Raw genomic sequence first — 20,767 nt, 5'->3', positions numbered from 1 at the left:
GAAGAAGTGTGCTCGGCGGTGTGGCGCGTCGTGCTAAGCGTTAGAAATACGCTCGCCACGTGGGTTTGCAGGTTCGAATCCCATGCGGGGATGATCATGTGCGAGAGGATTGCTGGACTCCTCGCCGCCGTAGGGTGGTTCACGTAACCGCTGGTCGCTTACGGCTTCCTCCACCATCAAGTCCATGCTTCCGAAAACAAATAACTGGCTAACTAATCCCATACCCAACCTGGACTGGTAACCGGACGATAAGCCGTGGTTCGCCATATGATTAAGCCGTCTTATCGGTTTTCCTCTCCCCCAGGATAAATATATAAATCCTATCCTAAGTGTACACACAATTTTTCTTGGTGGAAAAGTCGAGGGGATCCCAATTTGGTTATTTTATCATCCACAAATAGGAGGTAAATATACGCGAAAGGATTGGCGGAATCCTCTCACTCGCAGAGTCATTCCCGTCCAAGTTCATGCATTTTATCAATGAAAATTTTTCCATTTCAAACAGAAAAGAATTCCATACCCTTATTAGGGTGATTCGCGTTTACGTCATTTGAAGCTAATAACTAGTTAATCAATCTCATACCCGACTTGGACTGGTAACCGGACTAAGACGCCGTGGTACGCCATATGATCAAGCCGTCTCATCGGCTTTCTCCTTCCAGGTAAAACTATTCTATCGTTTCAAGCATGGCCGCGCGAGACGGGTATTGGGAATAGTTTAGCAGTTTCTTGGATTATTATTTATTCGTCTCGAAATCCAAGTAATCAACAAGAGAGCTATGCTCAAATATATGGACACGTAGCGCCACCCAATGGCAATAATTTTGATGACGTCATGGCGAAAAAAAAAGTAATAGCCTTCTGGAGAAAAATTTTATCTTCAACCACTGAAAATTTCAAAGCAATTGGTCCAGTATTCAAAGAGAAAAGCGATTTTTTAAAAATGGAGACGGAGACAAATAACAATAACAACAAAATTTTGAAACGATCGTTATGTCCATTTCGTGTCCAATAAATAAAACTTTTAAGACAGAACGCAGGTGCAACGTGTTCATACATTGCAAAAGATAACTGTAATGAAAACCGTGTATCTATTAGGGCTGGGAATTTTAGGGAAAACACTTTGACCGTTAACCGGGTAAAATTAACCGGTTAACCGCCGCGTGACGTTTGACGTAATAATTATAATTTTAGCTTGTTACGTCACAATGGTTATAAAGCAATTTCGCGTGTTGTTATCTCGGTATCGCTCAAAATTTTTCACGAATCGAGATAGTTTCATGATTCCTCTGCTGCAAAAGATAGGCAGCGTGGTTCGGGCATGTGGAAATATTTTAGAAAACCCGATTCCGTTGTTAAACGTCATTTATGTGACAAATTTTGAGTGTTCTATGTGCAAATTCTGCTTCGAGATATATATCATAAAGAAAAACGGCATCAACTGCACACTTGTTGTATGACATTGAATATCCGATATTGCAATGAAATCGTGAACAATATATTTCGAAATCGACCGAAAACTGATTGTGAATTCATCATTGTAAATTTTCATTATCAGCAACCTTGGTGCTTCCATTATTTTTCACATTTATTGAGTCCTCACCTACACAGGTAGTAATATTTTTTTGAATTGAACGCCGCAAGAGATAAATTTGCGATGACGTAATCATATTTGACGAAATTGTACGGTATAAAGATGATTTGTACCTGAGATGTCAGTCAACGGTTAAAGTAAAATCATAACCGTTAACCATATGAAATCGTTTAACCGGTTAACCATTCCCAGCCCTAGTATTCATACAATTTATTTTTTCTATTGAATGGAATAAATAAAATATGTTTATGAACAAAATACATTAAACATTCGAACCAAGATTAATACAATCGTATGCCATAGACTTTACTGGTGCGGAATTCGGTATCAGACGCCTTCGCAACCCACACGTGTGTGAAGGGCGAAGTGTTGTCATACCCAACACCGCATCAGATGCCGGTGATTAAAATCACATCCATCAACTTTCCTTTCCCGGAGAGAATTATAAAATTCTAAATGGACCCTAAACGTTCCCATTCACCTAAATAATAAAAAGTTTTTGCAATTCAACTTGTTGGTTGAATGTAATTCCAACGAGATAATTGGTAACTTCGTATCCCGCCTCTTTCTATTGGCTGAGTGACGTCATTTTAGACACGTTGCTCAAATTGGGTCCCAAATCTTCGCTTTGGTTGGGGAAACTTTAATAGAAGTGACAATGCATGAATAAGAAAGAAAGTTTAAACACTTGTTAATTCACTCTTCACTCCTTTTTCTGTTCAATTATCAATTTTTAAACACAGTAATTATCTGCGGAGGATCTGTGTAATTCAAGCTGGTAGAATCTTTGGTACTCACAATGTCCTTTTAGTGATGAAACATGTACCGCCGCACATCAGCAGTTCTACAATTCATTGAATATGGAATGAATTTTCCACAATATTTCTTGCCGGAAATAAAAATCAAGAAGGCCAATGACATTTGACATCTAATTATAATTACATTGTAATCTCATCACAAATTGTTTGGTTATAATAAAGTAAAGTCCACACGTGTCTCACAATAAATTCTGTTACGTAAAGAATATAATCGCGAAAACAGCCGTTTTGTCGGTATAGTTCAGTGAAGCGTCGCGGGCCGGATTATTTTACTCCGTGGGTTGCCGACCCCTGCTATAGAAGAACTCAGTATACAACAAACGAATCAAATAAATTGAGTCTACGATAGTTTGCTAAATTCTTTTTCTTATCATTTATAATAATTCCTCATGTGCCGATAATAACTTAGACAACACTTTCATTCGCAAAGGCAAAAAAATGTTTGATTAATTTGCAGTTAATATGAATTATAATTATAATATAAGTTATAATTAATTTTAAGTTAATATGGTTCTTGATAATAATAATTTTGTATTTGACGGAAAGCATTATCTCCAAATCAATGGGACAGCGATGGGAACTAAGATGGCTCCCAAATATGCAAACATATTTATGGCAGACTTAGAGTCTGAGATTCTAGAAACAGCCAAGATTAGGCCACAATACTACTATAGATACATCGATGACTGTTTTCTGATCTGGACACACGGCGAAACCGAGCTTATATCTTTTATAAACCATGCGAATTCAATACACCCTTCTATCAAGTTCACATTCGAATACTCAACGGAAAACATTACATTTTTAGACGTAAAAGTCCATATCATGGACAACAAATTGGAAACGGAAATTTACACTAAAGACACGGACTCTCACCAATGTCTTTTACCCTCCTCATGCCACCCCAAACATATTACTGCAAACATTCCAAAGGGACTCTTCATAAGAATAAGAAGATCGTGCTCAAATGTCGAATTTTTTGACAAGCATGCAGGAATTATGAAACGCTATCTCATGCAACGAAATTACGAAGAGACTTCTATTGACAAAACAATAACATTGGTAACAGAAATGAACAGAGATTACCTTTTAACACCGAAAAGTACAAAACAAGGTCAGCAACTATTGCCATTTATTAACAACTACCACCCAAACCAACCGCACTTTAGAAAAATATTTTCGGACTACCAATATATTCTTGACAACAATGCACGACTAAAAGAGATTTTCCCTCAACCTCCGAAAATTGCATATAGAAAATGCCCTACATTACGCGATAGACTGGTTAGAGCTAAACTACAACCAGTAATATCACAGAAAGTACAATCTGGTTTTTATAAATGTAATAGAAAAGCATGCACCACCTGTAAATATTCCGAAGAAACAAAAATAAGTATCGGGAACGTGACGGGAGTCCATATAAACATTAACGAAAGAATAAGTTGTAAATCAAAAAATGTTATTTATCTAATAAACTGTAAGAAATGTGGGATGCAGTATATCGGCGAGACCGGAAGGTCGTTAAGATATCGTATAACAGAACATCTGAGAAGTATTACGAAAAGGAAATATGATTTAGTAGTGGGAGAACACTTCAACAAACTGGGAAATTCAATAAGTGACTTTTCAGTAACTGGAATAAAAAAACTATTCAGAGACCAGGGCTATCGCCAAACAGTAGAAGCATACTACATCAACAAATTCGGAACATTGGAACCACAAGGACTCAATTCACGGGAGAAATAGACTGTAGACTCATCTAAGAATTATTATTTAATAATAATTTTCATTTCATCGTCATATAATATTTAAATTTAACAATCACTCTTTTTCTTAAGTTTATATTATTACTCGCCCCTTGATTGGCGTTTTATTTTACTATTATTTTCAAGTGTCCCAAGTTTAATTTTAATTATAATTCGAAACCTTGGAGTTATGTGCTTGCGATATTTTTCTAATTTTTTATTTTTTGTCCTACTCGAAATATGCTAGATGGTTAATTTATTCATTTATTATTATTATTATGAATTAATATTATATTTTAACGCTATTTAAGATCAAAATTCAGCAATAACTTTAAACCTTTTTTAATTTTGAAATTGGTCCTCACCAGACTAAGCCTTGATTTATGTTTAAATGTTGGTTTACTTCCTCGTGGTTCTCTAAGTGCCCATAATTTCAATTACATTTAGTTACCCATCATTTTCGTAAATGCAATAATAAAACTTTTTTTTTTCAGTTACATCTGAAATGAGCTCCACTGATATTTGTGGTTCTAATCTTCCCATCAATACTTCAAATTCATTTAGCAAATTTATTTCTTGCCATTGTTGTAAACTGCTTGTCTGAGGAAGTCTGACTCTGGTCGGGCGAAACGTTACTGAAATACATTTGTGTTAGTGTGCAGCTGGACTCTTTAATTGAATAGAATAGTCATGTTTATTCCAGCTACAGTATCCTTGCAGTATACGCATACGGATCCACTAGCATAAAGGCATAGAGAAAAGATAGGAAGTTAGTCTCGCGCAACCCAACTTAAATCCAAATTCCAATGCAATCATTTTTATTCATAGATGTATAAAGAATAAAAAGAACTAAACTGTATGTTTTATAATTATATATATAGTCCAATTGTAATTGTATTATTTTGAAATTTCTGAATACAAGATGAATTTTACATATTTATCCGTCTTCCAGAAAATTGCCTTCGAATTATTTCGAAGATAGATTTACCGTGTCAAGTTAAACACGGTCACGGAATCAAAATTCTACTTGCGCTAAACAGTGAGAACTGAACAATTTTTGATTAACCTACAATATTATGGAAGACAATCAACTCAAAAGTTCAAACAATGCAAATAAGACTAAGAATAACTTAAATTGTGTATATATTATGGAAATTGCATGGGTCAGTTAGCGCAGTGTTCGGAATTTACGTATCAAAAGATTTCGAAAGGGCGTAACGACAACGTTAAGTAGGAGAAACGGCCATTAGGACCTAAATAATTTCATATTTTTTCACCACGGTGCCACCAAAATGTACGAATAGGATTAAACAAACAATGACCGAAAAAGAGCTCTAAAAAGAACATTATTATGCATGGTAAATACTATTTAGAATACTATTGTAAAGTTAGGCGAGCTGATAGACGTGTAAAGTCTTCAAATTTCATCATGTTGCCGTCGGACTCTAATTCTCCCTTCTGAGTCGGAATCTCCAAAATGTTCATCCAACAGCTGCTGTAATCCTTCTTGTGTGCAAAGGGGCGATCTTTTTCCTTCTTCAGTGTTGCAGCTAGGGGGTAACACCAAATTGAATTTCCTCGTCTTTTTATCTGTATTACAAACAATGGATGGACTCGCCACTGTCAGGTCATTTGAATTTCTTATACATATAGTTTAATTGGATATCAAAAAACTAATTCTAGATAACTTTTCGCCAGTTGAATTCAATTTATTTCATATTGCTCAAATGTAACTAACTATTACAAAAAAATATGATTCACAGAACAGATCAAAATAGCAATTTTTGAATTAGTGGTCATTTGGAGCACTTGCACTCTTTACTGGCTTCTCCTATTCACTGTGTATACTATCTACGTCGGATAAATAGTCAATAAATAATGTTAGATCATAAATATATACGTATACATATAATGTAATGCCAGTTTCATTTTTAAAGTGATATAGAAGTAAACAAACTCACCTATATCAACTCCCATTGAGCCCACAACAAAGCAGCATATCAATATAACAAGAACAATTCTCATGGTATAGTTTACGTCCGAACAACTCTATAACATAAAACGAATGTGGCACTCGACTGTTGAAATTCCCAATATCATAAGAGATAAATGCCAACCTACCACGATCTCAAAATCCTGTCTTTATTTGGAGCCATGAACTGTGACGAAGGCGTTCAAGCTAGTCCATGCGTTAAGTCAATATTCAGCTTTCCGCGTCGATATTTATAGCGCCGGGATTTACATTCAACGTATAGGCTATATATTCCTTATAAAACGACCCAAATAATGTTATATATATACATCAAACCACTAGTCGTTATATGCCAGAGAATAAAGGTATATATATATCTTGTGCGAGCGTGCCCCGTTTTGTGATATTCGCAAAAACAATGGTTTCGGCTACGACGTAGCACTCTATAAATACGAAGTAAATTCCAAACGAGCGATTCTTCAACTTTCTACACTGGCGTACCGATTATATTGAATACAATGTAGCCTACTCACGAATGCACTTTTAAAATTACCTGGGCAGGTACTTCAGGGAGGTTTTACGTAAAATTCGAAAACTATTTTAACACGTGCGACGCCAGCGCGTTGCACAAGTTTTCCAACTATGTGCTGATTTTCGAAATAACACTTTAAATGCTTTCATATTTGTAAAACTGTAAATTCTGAGTCAGAATGTAGCTGATAATAAGAAAACGACATCAATGTTCAGTAGCCAAATGCGACATGGCTTGAATAAATCAAACATCAAGTTATGAGTGTATGTTTTAGTTTAAAATGCGCATTTTGGACTTGCAAAACTAGGCGGACCGGGGGCATACAGGGCCACGTGCTGTGTCGATATTTCCTGTGCGCGAACACTCCTATAGCACCGTCCAATTATATTCTTCATAAACGACAGAATAACTCGATTAGGGTTCAGTGCAAATAACATACGTTTCATTTGGGATGTAGCCTATCTCGGAGAAAGGATGGATGTCTTCATGTCGGTTTCGTTTTAGATTTCAGAGAGAGAGAGAGTTTATTTTATTCGTCAAACCATAAACAATATATGCAAACATATATAAATATAAATAAATGAAAAAAAAACAGATGCTTAGGTGTATGACTGGGAGACAACGATACGACCTTTAGGGGTCATCAGAGTCAGTTGCCACCCAATTCAATTCAATAAGTATAAAAATAACAGGTTCGATGTCAATATATCAATACGGTACATTCTCGTGTTTGTTTACTACGGTATATACAATATTTACATGTTTTTTTTTCGTTATCAAAGCGAAACTATGGCACCGGTATACCATTCTTTTAACTAACCGAATTCGCCACATATAGAATTTGAATTTCAAAATATAAAAATGATCGAAACGAAATAGATTGGATCTCAGGTGTTCAAAAATAGAAATTATTTGGATAACTTGTATACTTATGGGTGAAGGTAAGTTCATACAGAACTTGCAGGAATTTGATCATGGGTGGAGTTCAATTCTAATATACACATACTGCTTCAGCGTTTTCCGACCCGGGTGGAATTCAGTCCACTCCAGGGGACTTTTGTTGTTTGCGGGAGGAATATTACTTTGAATTCTGTATTATTGATATTGTTCATTCATTTAATACATATTTTTGCATAAATTGTAAACTATTCCGACTGTGCAAAATTCTGAGTTAGAGTTGTGTGCAACACTAGCGGATAATCTTCTATTTCAGGGGTGACGAACCTATTTGCTATCGCGGGCAATTTTATCAGTAAGCGGCCCACACAACTTTTTATTCATAATATGATATATATATATCTGTTAATTTTCATTAGCAAAAACAAACAACTCCATCCATACAGATGAAGTTATTAAGAATATATTGCAGCATAAAATAAAAATAAACATTTAATGAATATTTTGTTCAGTGACATTTTTAGCGCTTTATATTAGGACGAACTGACGATTTGGAACGTCTAAACTGCGTACTAAGATTTTCGTCTGTCAGTCTTGAGCTGTATCGATTAAGTTCAGTTTCGGTTAGCGTCATCTCACTCTGCTACGAGCTCTGCTCGGCTCGGGTGTTCGAGATCTGAATTTCTGTTCGAATACCGCATTATTTTTTATTCGAATTTTTTTGGTCGACTACTGGGGTATGACTGTACAATCAATAAAATAAATTGTAGTCTTCGATATTTTATTGCAGAATTAGGGATTTCTCCAACATTGATATCTTGGTTATGTTATGTTATCGGGTAATGATTTTGCTGCTACGCAAAGTATTCAATTGATCAATGCGAGTCTATTCATAATGTCTTGCTTTATTAATTTGAATTTGTGCGCTTAATATAACCTGCGGCTGCGTCGACAAAATGAGAACATTACTATGAAATATCACGACAATCCACGGCCATAAAAAAGTGTTTAAAATGCCTGATTATATTTCGTTTTGTTTCGTATTTTTACGTTGTTACGAATTATACAAATTTGATATGTTCTTACAACACTGACTCCGCTCTATCGCAATGCTACTACCGAAGATTATTTTCATATAAAACCTTATCCGTCAAAAAGTGGGCTCTTTCCACAAGCGGCCTACGTAATTGCGGCGATAGTTTCATAGACATTTTCAGATTCCTTCAAATCCCCTCTATCCCCTTTTTTTGGTAATTTTGACTGCATCCTCAAACGTATTTCAATCTACGTCTGATCGAACCCTTTATGACATTAATATATATGCAAAATTCTAGTTAATAAAGCTTCAGATAAGACATGCTTCCGAAAAACAAATAACTAACTAATCCCATACCCGACATGGAATGGTAACCGGACGAGGGGCCGTGGTTCGCCATATGGTTAAGCCGCCTTATCGGCGTTTCTCTCCCTCGGGATAAATATGTAAATCCTATCCGGTATATATATCCGGGATCTTTCGTACGAACCGTATGACCCCGCCATATAAACACCACCACCTCCCTTCAAAAGAGAAAAAATAGAAATAATCCAGTTACGGTTTTAGGACTAGGAATGCAGATTGTGCCGGAAATTCAAATCATTTCGAACCCGAACCGCAACTGGATAATTACTGATTTGTGATTTCAGAACGTGTTTTTTTTTTTTTTTTTCAAATTTTCCTAAATCCAAATTATAAACGAATTCTCCGTTAATCTTCATGCGTTTGCCGATGAGGGAGCGTAACTTATGCTAAGACAATGGTCATTTTGATCCAATGTTAAAGATATCGATGATTCAACAAAAAAAGATGTATTAAAAATAGCGTTACCAGTAATATTAAAATACTGGCGCTCCCGTTTTCGCTGCGCAGTCTCTAAAGATTTAGTACAGGGGTCGGCAACCTTTTGTCGGTCCCGGGCCAAAATTAGGGGTTCCAAGTCATTGGCGGGCCGCACATATTTTTAGAAAGTCGGATGATACGATCGGATGATACTTTTTATGACAAAAATCAAGCAGTGATACATCTCTCGATTGCATTGCATCTCAAAAAATTTCATTTGAATATTTTCGGCGCCATTGAACCCTTTGCACTTAGCATCCACTTGTCTGCGTTTTGTTGCCATTTGTCTAATTATGAGTACTGTAATTGTGAATTATATACTTGTTAGGTTATAATATATATAATTTAGTCTACACGTGTCTCACAATAAATTCTGTTACGTGAAGAATATAATCGTCAAAACATATGTTTTGTTACTATAATTCAGTGAAGCGTCGCGGTTACATTACTTCGCGGGCCGTAGGTTGCAGACTTCAAGCCAACCATACACTAAATGGCCTTCGCGGGCCGCACGAAGTTCTCTGGCGGGCCGCATGCGCTCACGGGCTCGTCACCTCTGTTCTAAAAAAAGATGAACAAATGTCGAATCCTGCTTTTATTGCATAGTGAGGATAGAATAACGAGTTCCAAAATGACATAGGTAGGCTTTCGTTCCTCCGCCACCGCTGAATCGCATGGAAATAATTTATTCGGCCGACAAGCAACAATCTATGTATCATCACAAATGAGTTGGAAAATAGCGCTTTATTAAATGAAATATAGTGTTCCGCAAATTACTTAAAATTGCATTCAAACGCAAATTACCACAAAACTGATGAATTTTCCATCAACAAGAATAATCTGGCTGAGATCAACAGCTTCCTGAAACATTTTTATTTTAATAAAGTTGTATTGGCAGGCAGTACAGTATAACATGCTCGAAACTAATGAAGCATCGTGCAGCACAATGATCACAGAGACATTGTAGGAACAATGTTGAAATATAAAAACATTAACAAAGGAACATGATAATGCATTGGCAATGAGAGCCAGAGAAAGGTGCTTCCAATCCTCTCAACAGCCCAGGCATGCCAATGAACTGATCTGAGATTTAAATGCCCTGTGAAAGATCATAACATGATGTATCACTGCACCACTTCTATCAAAGTTTGAAAGCAATGTTGTAACTGCAATTATTTCTGAACACTGATAATTAGTTGGAAATGAGCAAATGGTTGATATTGAAGCAGAATTATTAGATCAAATGCCGATTCTAACATTGTACTATAGTTAGACCTACCATATGTCCCGGTTTGGCAGGGACAGTCGCGGTTTAAACGTGTCTCCGTGTCCCGGTTAGCAAAATGTCCCGGAATTTTACTTTAGTGAAATTTTCAAAATTAACTCCAACCTGATGCATAATTATGAAATAATTCTGTCCCAAAAGGCATAACTTTGCTTTAACTCGAGGCTTATTTTAATATCTTAATTCTTTTAGCTTATTAGGTTGAGTAAAATATCGCGCATAGCTTGAGAAATCCTTTAGTTAGGGGATAATGAGTGACATTTATTGCCTCATTATTCTATTTACTTCAATGAAACTACAGCAATTGCTGCTTTAGAAGTCATTTTAGGTATGCTTGGAGTTGGAGAAGGCATAATAACTTTCATTTGGTTTTGGTTTGACTCATATTATGCTGAAAGTAATCTAGAACTTGAGATTCTGTAGAGTAATGTAGTAGGCTAACAAACAGTACGGTGAATAGGTTCTCCTCACATATAGGCGCTAACTAAAGTGGTTTAGAAAGGCTACTTTGATTAGCCTATACCTTCGGCCTTTCGTCCAGTTATTTCATTTATTTGAGTTTGTCCCGGATTATGCCCAAGAAATTATGGTAAGTCTAACTATAGTACACATTCTCAATGTTGTTCACATTGACTAATATTATGCAGTCTGTATTCACAGCTCATTTTGGTCTGATCAAAGTGATCAATTGGATATTTAAATAATATCAACCAGGTTTTGGACTTCTTCTTTAAATCTGTTGCGCTTAAATCGTTGCATGACCAGTCGTTCTTCAAATTTTTCTAGAGATTCCCTGTATACAGCACGCAATGCTGGTTCAAGTTTTGTAAGCTTGGGAAGATCATGTAAGCTGATTGAAAGATTATCAAAAGCGCACGCCATCTTGTCTTTGTATTCAGAAGGAAGATTCAAGACAGGAAGCATTGGCAAAATAGGACTAAAGTGGGTCAATAAAGTGAATTTGGCATTAGTAGCTTCAGCAGTATCTATTACTCCACTCAAATAACTGTGTTTGCGAATTCTTGCATCCATTTCCCAATCATCGTGTACATATAAGCAGTCATGGATTAAAAGGTCTACGTTCTTTCCTTGTTGAATAACATGCCTTGCCATTGGCAAAGTGTCAGATGTATACAAAATCTTCTTTCCACATTGAGTAACAATACTAATACCATAGGTTTGAATACTATGATTAACTGGTATTGGCATTAGGTGTTTCACACCAACAGTTTTTTGTACATTTATTAAAAAATTCAAATCCAATTTGGATTTGTTCCAGACATCTTCTACAGCAAAAAATTCTGTATTTTCATAGATATTTGGTTCATATTCTCTTGAATATTCCTCGAAAAATAATCCCAAATGAAGCGGGGTTAGACAAATCACTTTTTCTGATATGTTCCGTTTTTGCCTGACTCTCACTATTTTATCCAACAAGGTGAAAAATCCTGAAACATGATCCAAATGCTTGTGGGAAATAAATATGAGCTTGATAGTTGATAAAACATCTTCCGTTTTGTCACCAAAATTGACATAAAGTTGCATAAGTGTGTGCACACCAGAGTCGAGGATGATGGAACAATCCTTATTGATCATAAATAAAAATGCCGGTTGACAACGTTTCTCATGATCTTTCATTGACCCAGAACCTAACACCACAATACGAGGAAAGTAGTGTTCGTCACCAATATCCCTCAAAATGCCAATTTCCTGCTGAACTTTTCGGATGACATCATTCTCAGGCTTGAATACCTCCTCAACTTCAGTAGAAATTTCCTTGAATTTTTCTTCACAAATAACATCATCAAATTTAAAGTTCCCATTTCCATATTGCATAGTAAATCTTAATCCATATCTTGCCTCCAGCATTTCAATATTATCTTGCTTCTGGCGGGCAAAGTACTTCTGTTGTACAGAAGGAAACATCTGACTTGAAATTTTATTGAAAGTTAAAATCTGCTCACACTTAGTACCGTCATAATAAGGCTTGTTTTTTTCACTAAGAATTATATGATTACAAGATTGACCAAACTTTTTGATCCAGTTTTGATATTCTTGAGATGTGAGAATATTTTCAGGAGTTATATGTGCGACTAACGATGGAGTCATGCTTCCAGTCGTTGCGAAATAATTTTCCAATTCAAGATTTTCAGATAAACTTTTAAAATGTTCTGGGGTTGGACAGTCAATCAGGATAATTATGGGTGTGTAAGGTTTCATTGGCTTAGATACTTTCTCTAGTTCAACATTTACTAAATTGTCTATATCTGTTACAGATTGCCGTACCCTGTTGTATTCCTCAACGTTGACGACCATAGGAAAATTCTTGATTTGACAAATATAACATGAAGTAGGATGGCGAAAATGAACATCTGTATCTTCACCAGCAAATTCAGGATTCAGGAATATTTTTTTAACATAAATATTGTCATCAGTAAATTCTGATTCTTTTTCATAAATCGGTACCCTTGCAAAAAAACGTTCTCTTATTAAAGGAGAAAGAAGATATGAGTATAACTTTCGTATAGATTTATAAAGTCCTTTTGGGCCGTAACATGGTAGAGTTCCAGCATCATAAAGATTATTCACCTTCTTTGTGGAAAGAATGGGAGTAATGGCACCACCTTGGGCCTGGTATGAGCATCTTGTAAAAAATATAGCAGAAAGATGTTGAAATTTGCGACGAGCAACTTCTGCAGTTGTAGGATTCAGATTAAAAGTGTATAATGATTGCACAGATTTTGAACCGAAAATTGATAAGAACATAGATGGAAATCCCAGAGTTAATCCTGTGTCCGTAAATTCAAGGCTTGCCTGTGAAATTTTTCCTTTAGTTGCTATTCCTTTTGGGTCTTGTTGTTGTGAGGTTCGTATTTTGTTGCTTTCGAGTATTGCTTTATAGGCATGTTTTAATTTACGGTGCTTAGTCATCTTCCTTATAGAATTGAAGTGTATATACTGATATATGAATAAATAAAGAATTGAGAGATTCAGATTGCAGTAAGCAGAGTATATATGAGGAATAATAAAAATGTTATGAACTACTGTATTGATAACTCTATTATTCAGGTCCAAAATTACATTGCGCCTATTATACCGTATCATCCATGATAAAATCAACTATTGCATGTGTTGTGCAGTGACCATTTCAAACCAAACTGGCCATTATTTAGAAATGAATATTTATTTGAAAAAAATTTTTTTTTCAACAATAAGATGAGATAAAATGGTGCGTAACGTTGGTGGTCTGGCAGTCTGGGGTGAAAAGTCGGTTAGTCTGAAAAATCAGAAAGTGCCTAAATGCTTTCTCTATATGTTATTATTCAAAAATATGGTCAGACAATCAAATATGTACAATATGGTCCTTCATACAGGCAGTTGTGCAAGGAGGGTGGGTGGGTGTGGTAACAGGGATAAGGGTGGAGTGTACAAAACTGTTTGTACAAAGGAGTTTGTTAGACAAAACAACATCTATAAATAGAGACACAACACAACATGAAACAAACTGCATATGAATATAGTAATAAAAAAAATTAAGAATTTGGATGAATGTACAACACCATTGAGTGATGATACCACATACTATAAAACGCGGGAATGGTCAAGTTTAAAGGGTGTGTACATATATGGTATGCACCACTCAAGGGCGATAGTGTTATAAGTGGTTTATGGCTGTTCTGGCCAAAATGTGACCCTACAGGTTTTGGTGAAATATGATGGAGTAATGTATCAAATTACTCACTATTGTAAGGTTTTTTTTGAAATTCTGGATTCAGCCAAAAACGATGAAGTTTCCAAAAAAAATAAAAAAAATTTAATAAAAAGCATTTCCACAAAACCTATTATGGGTCTCATGTAGTTTCATACCTAACATACTTCTAGTGGGCCTAGCATAACAATTTTTTCACGTCTCAATCCTAACCCTCACCTGACCACACCATCTGAAAATTATGTCACTACGACGTCACAGTGACGTAATAGAGCCCTTCAAACTATGCAAACTGTCATCCAAGAGGCGCAGACGAGAACCCGAAATCGAAAAGCCATTTCTCTCGTTTTCTCGTTGCAACGCTCCCGATAGGAGAGAGATCGCTGACATTAGTCAGTTCAGGTATAGCAGGGGTCACCAACGCGTTGCCCGCGGGCACCAAGTCGCCCGCGAAGACCATATGAGTCGCCCGCAGGTCTGTTCCAAACTAAGCTTAATAACGGCTCTTATAAGTAAGCTACATCAATTAAATTTTGTCCTGCTATTTTAGTATAAATCACACTTATATGGGAACTAGAAATGACACTATATTTATTATTGTAACCATCAACCTTATTATTATTTGACCTCAGTAATGTGACGGGTCAATTAACACTCTTCCAATTATGACATCACACTGAGATCACTTTCCACGAACCCGCGCTTTTTCTTGTCCGTTGGTTAGCGGAGCAGTAATAATACAATTATTGATTCCAAAGAAAAATCCATTATTTTCACGATGACTGGGAGGTGGATATATTTATACCACCATGAAAACAGCCTGCGTGTGTCTCATTAGTGGGGCGATTTTAGCGACGGCAAAGCGGAAAGATATTTCACATCTTGTCACGTAATCTTTCACAGCACAGTACGGACAGAAAAAGCTTGCGATTCAAATCATACAGTAATCCTATTTTACGAGACCATCGTTTGTTTCAACCTATCCTTTCGAATCAACATTTTTGACATAAACTCAGGATAGGAGGAGATTTACATATTTCTCCCGGGGGAGAAGATAGCCGTTAGGACGGATCAATCATATGACAACCACGGCTTCTTGCCGGTTACCATTCGATGTCGGGTATAGCTAGTTATTTGTTTCCGGAAGCCTGGACTTGATGGCGAAGGAAGCCTTAACCGAACAGCGGTTACGTGAACCACACTACGGCGGCGAGGAGTCCAGCAATCGTTTCGCACATAACTATCCCCGCATGGGATTCTAACCTGCGAACCTAACGCTTAACACGATTGTCCATAGCGCCGCGATTCACTCCACCTGGAACACGCCTCACTGATGAAAATCTGCAAGACTCGCTCAGAGTTACAGTGTCAAGTTACTCGTCGGAGTATAATACTCTGCAACATTTGATAGTACAACTGTTAAGTTCATTTCATCTTAGACTTGTGCAGAGTGTTGGAAATCAATTTAAAAACACTCAGTTTTGAAATACAAGTCTTATTGATAGAAATTTATTTGCAACGTTGTGATAATCGTTTGATTTCCTGAAGAATCCTAAAGTTTATTAGTGTCTATACTTCACTAAATACCAGTAATTATATCAATAATTGAAGCTCAATCGAGCAACTGATTATTTTAGAAGTGTAAATTGAACTGGTAGCCCGCAGCTTAATCTGTACCCAAAAAGTAGCCCCTGGCTTCTAAAAGGTTGGTGACCCCTGAGGTATAGTATAGTACCACAAGTACTTCCAGTGGGTGTAGCATAGCCACCTGACTATGCCATCCAAAAATTACCCACTAGGACGTCACCATCACGTGATATGGCTTGCCAAAGTATAATTACAATCGCCCGAAATGGCATCTGCGCCGCCGATAGCGAACTCGCTAACGCCGACGATCTCTCTACTATGGTGATCGTTGTGACAAAAAAACGAGAGAACTAGCTTGCTCGATTTCGGGTGATCGTCTGCGCGTTTTGGACGACCACGCCCATCCTAATACTTTGTAACTTTGGTGGGTCTTATTCATCCTCATACTTTGGTGGGTCTTATTACGCCACTGTGACGTCCAAATGACGTAATTTTTTGGTGACGTAGTCAGGTGGGGGTTAGGATTAACATACAGACATATGCAAAAATTGTTGAGCTAGGCCAACTAGAAGTGCATGTGGTACTAAACTATACTGTACCAGACCGTAATACAGTAATATGTTAGATAACGATATAACCTAGAGCAGGGCTACTCAACTATTTTTACTGAAGATCCGCATACTGGCATAAAAAACTTCACAATTATTTAGGTTCGGTGTTCCCAGAAATTATATTTCGGCATCCTCAAACGGCGATCGTACGTGTATTTGACAAGCTCTATGACGTGATTGTGACGTAATTTTTGGATGGCGTAGTCACTAGTCAGGTGGGGGTTATGATTGACATGGTCAAAAAAATGGTATGCTACGCCCACTAGAAGTATGTTAGGTACGAATCTACACGAGAACCCAATATCGAACACCGCACCGGTATGATTTTCACTGCTCCTCTTTCTGTCTTTCCCCAGGTTACCACCAGTGAGCATGGCACGCTCATGCCGTAATGGACGTTTCCTCGACCCTTGACACCTGAAAAATTCTTTCTTTTAACTTCAATCATAGCCATGACCTCTGTTGTAGTCTAATTTATTTTTATTGTGTTTCGTATTTTGAAAAAAAAAATGTGTCTGATCCAGTGTTCACTATTAGCGCACTTTTTTGCGAAAATTGTGAAGCACTTTCGCAACTTTTTTTAGGGACTGCGAAATAGCACTTTTTTCACGATTTTGAAGAGAAATATCACTTTTTTTCCGATTTTGAATGGAATAAAAATTCAAAGTTAACAAATATTTTCGAGTATTAAGTTGACAAATAAGTAACATACTAGTACTTTTGTAACTCAATTCTGCATATCATAACGATATAGGATAGGATTTACATATTTATCCCGGGGGAGAGGAAAGCCGATAAGACGGCTTATCCATATGGCGAACCACGGCCTCTCGTCCGGTTACCATTCCAAGTCGGGTATGGGATTAGTTTTACTGTATTGTTTGTTTTCGGAAGCACGGACTTGGTGGTGGAGGAAGCCGTAACCGACCAGCGGTTACGTGAACCACCCAACGACGGCGAGGAGTCCAGCAATCCTCTCGCACATAACCATCCCTGCATGGGATTCGAACCTGCGAACCCACGCAGAGTAGTTAGAGGTGCGGTGGCGAGCGTATTCCTAACGCTTAGCCCGTTGAGCCACACCGCCGCGCCATATTTACCGGAATTCTAACCTATGAGATGCAGACATAGGAGATAAAGCTTTTGCATTAACGGCAAAATTCTTGTTTATAATATGATTATTATAAAAGCACACCGATTCCGCTTCTCCGGCAAAAAACGCTCCCGGGGCGTTTCTTTGAACAAGACTGGTCATGTGACTATCAATGATATCATGAACTCAAAATGACTATAAAAGTGTTAGTAACGTGTTATAGTCACTTTGAATGAATTGTGACCAAACTGCACGATTTTCAAATCAGACGAAACTTTTAGCAGCATGTCACAGATTTGCAAAATCAACAAATTCACAAAATACCATTAAGTGCCATTCTATTGTAATCACACTGTTGAAAGGACGTGGCATTTTCCGGAATTTTGCGATATTTACACAACTATTTCTCATTGATATGCGTGGACGGGTGGGCAAAATTCAATATTTTTTTGAATCGAATACTTTTAAGAAGTACCGAATAAACGTAGTGGAAACATTAAAAAATCGGCAAAAAAGCCTTTTTACTGGTTAATTCCGTTGTAATCACCAATTGTTCTTGTCACCGATCGTTTTGGCGGCGATATCCAGGTTTTGGGTAATCTATATTCCCGCCCTCTCTTTTTTACAAATATGAATTCTTGTGGGTCGGCGGACACCGAAGTTTTATATTTCGGGTTTACCCGTTCGTTCACATCGGCAACAGCTGTTGAAGACATTGAGGACTCAAATTAACATTTGCGTTGGCTTTAATATTATCTATCAAGATTTGTAAATTTACCGTCCTAATTTTATGCGAATGGTAATATTATTGTCCATACCGTGATGCAGATATTTATTAAGACGATAATTAACTTTCTCATGTATTTCAATGATGATAAACTTCGCAAATCTGAAATCGTGCCAATCCTGAATGTTGATTTGAAATAGTGATTGAATAATTCGGCTATAAAGGCATTTCTGCGTGGTCATAAGACGAGATGACGTTAATGAACAGCACTTATTTTACAGGATATTTTACGTATGCGACTTAATGCTAAACAGATTGGGCTCGAGTGCTTTTTTTTCGAGTCCTAATAGAGGTCAGGCGCTAATTGTAACTAATTCCTTCAAGTTTCAACGTGTTTTCAACAAAACAATACCCCGGCGATAATTATAGCTAAAATGTTACCGAGCAATTCACAATTTTATTTATGGAATTTGCAAATTCACCAGTTTCTTAGTATTCGCTACAGGCGTAAGATGTTCAAAACCCACTACCTGAAGGGCAATAGTTCTCAATGCTCATTTTTTAAAAAGTATCGTAACTTACTGACTCATACAATTGACAATGCAAAGCAATTGTATTATCAAAACCTGATCGCTCAAAACAAAGGCAACCCAAAGTCTACATGGCGAATCGTTAATCAGATTACCTCCAGAAAGAATAAATTGAGGCATAATGTTGATGAAATTCATCTTGATAACGGCTGCATCATTAGGGATAGTCATTTCATAGTACAAGAATTCAACAAGTACTTTTCAACTGTTGGGTCCAGCCTCTCTGGTAAATTCTCTAATGATATGGTCGGTTTTAAAATGTATCTTGGCAAACGAATAAATCAATCCATATTTCTGAGTCCAGCTACAGTAATCGAATTGGCGACTGAAATTTTGAGTCTTAAGGCGGGTAAGGCAGTGGGGGTAGACAACATTCCCTGTCATTTCCTCAAGTATGCTGTGGACATCATATCTCCATGTCTAACAGAGTTTTTCAATAATTCCCTTCAATTTGGTATATTCCCATCTTCACTGAAGATAGCCAGAGTGGTTCCGATCTTTAAATCTGGCAATAAAAAACAGTTGTCAAACTATAGACCTATATCCATTCTATCTTCTATTGATAAAATATTTGAGCGCTTAATCCATAAAAGGCTAATGAACTTCTTTATAAAGCATGAGGTAATAAATAAATCTCAATTTGGTTTTCAAAGTAAACATTCGACTTCGCATGCAATTTTAGATACAATATCCCATATCTATGATAAACTGGAAAAGAAGGAATATGTTAGCGCAACATTCTTAGATCTCAAAAAAGCTTTTGATACCGTTAATCATAAAATTTTAATCCACAAGCTATGGCACTATGGTATTCGAGGAGTGGCAAATAAACTCCTCGATAGTTACCTGACGAATAGATCTCAATATGTTCAAATGGGTAAATATTGTTCTCCGGCGTTACCTGTGACCCACGGCGTCCCACAGGGATCTTGCTTAGGACCGACTTTGTTTCTTATCTTCATCAATGACCTTTCTCGAAGCACCACACTTTTTTCCAAACTCTTCGCTGACGACACAAATCTTCTTGATAGTGACAAGTCTTCTGATATTCTTCAATCGAGAGTAAACACTGAAATAAATAAAGTAGCTAATTGGATGAAACTTAACAAACTAACTCTTAATGTTGACAAATCAAAGACCATGCTAATATCACCAATAAAACGAAAAACCAAGGTTACTTTAAAACTTGAAATTGGGGGCACTGTTCTTGAGAATGTCAATTCTTACAAATATTTAGGCATCCACCTTGACAGTAAAATGCAATGGGATATTCAAATATCCAACATTGTTGTTAAATTATCCAAGTCTATAGGGATGCTTTATAGACTTAGACGGTATGCTTCAATGTCAACATTACGCTTAGTTTATTATGCCTTGTGTCAGTCCCATATTCAATATGGCATCGTAGCTTGGGGATCAGCTAACAAAACTTCATTACATCGCATCGAAATAATGCAAAACAGGGCAATTCGTGCACTTACTAATGCCGGACCTCGATCAAAATTAGACTCCCATTATCATAAAATGCAAATAATTAAAATGGCAGATATCTATAAAATTGAAGTACTAAAATTTATGCATCAGCATCAGAATAATGAACTGCCTATTGCATTCACTAATTATTTTTTTAAACAAAGTGCTATACATTCATATGCAACTCGATCCGCTACCAACAGCTCTTATTATGTAACCCGTTATTCTTCTAATCTTACACAAAACACTATAAAA

General features: G+C 36.7%; 1 protein-coding gene and 1 long non-coding RNA gene across 2 annotated transcripts; both read right to left on the bottom strand.

Moving 5' to 3' along the window:
- Positions 1–4,958: 4,958 nt before the first annotated feature.
- LOC144422071 (uncharacterized) lies at positions 4,959–6,301 on the bottom strand. Its single transcript, XR_013475138.1, has 2 exons — positions 6,119–6,301; positions 4,959–5,747 (listed from the first exon to the last, which is right to left on the bottom strand). It is a non-coding gene; the product is annotated as an uncharacterized LOC144422071 (long non-coding RNA).
- Positions 6,302–10,162: 3,861 nt separating this feature from the next.
- Positions 10,163–13,743, bottom strand: LOC120326409 (zinc phosphodiesterase ELAC protein 2-like). The gene has a single exon (XM_078111746.1). It carries the CDS (start codon positions 13,651–13,653, stop codon positions 11,419–11,421), a length of 2,235 nt encoding a protein of 744 aa, XP_077967872.1. The 5' UTR covers positions 13,654–13,743; the 3' UTR covers positions 10,163–11,418.
- Positions 13,744–20,767: the final 7,024 nt, after the last annotated feature.

Source organism: Styela clava, chromosome 4 (genome assembly GCF_964204865.1).
Source record: "Styela clava chromosome 4, kaStyClav1.hap1.2, whole genome shotgun sequence".
Taxonomy (NCBI): Eukaryota; Metazoa; Chordata; class Ascidiacea; order Stolidobranchia; family Styelidae; genus Styela; species Styela clava.
The sequence above is the reverse complement of the archived record's forward strand: the minus strand, read 5'-3'. Positions and strand labels throughout refer to the sequence as shown.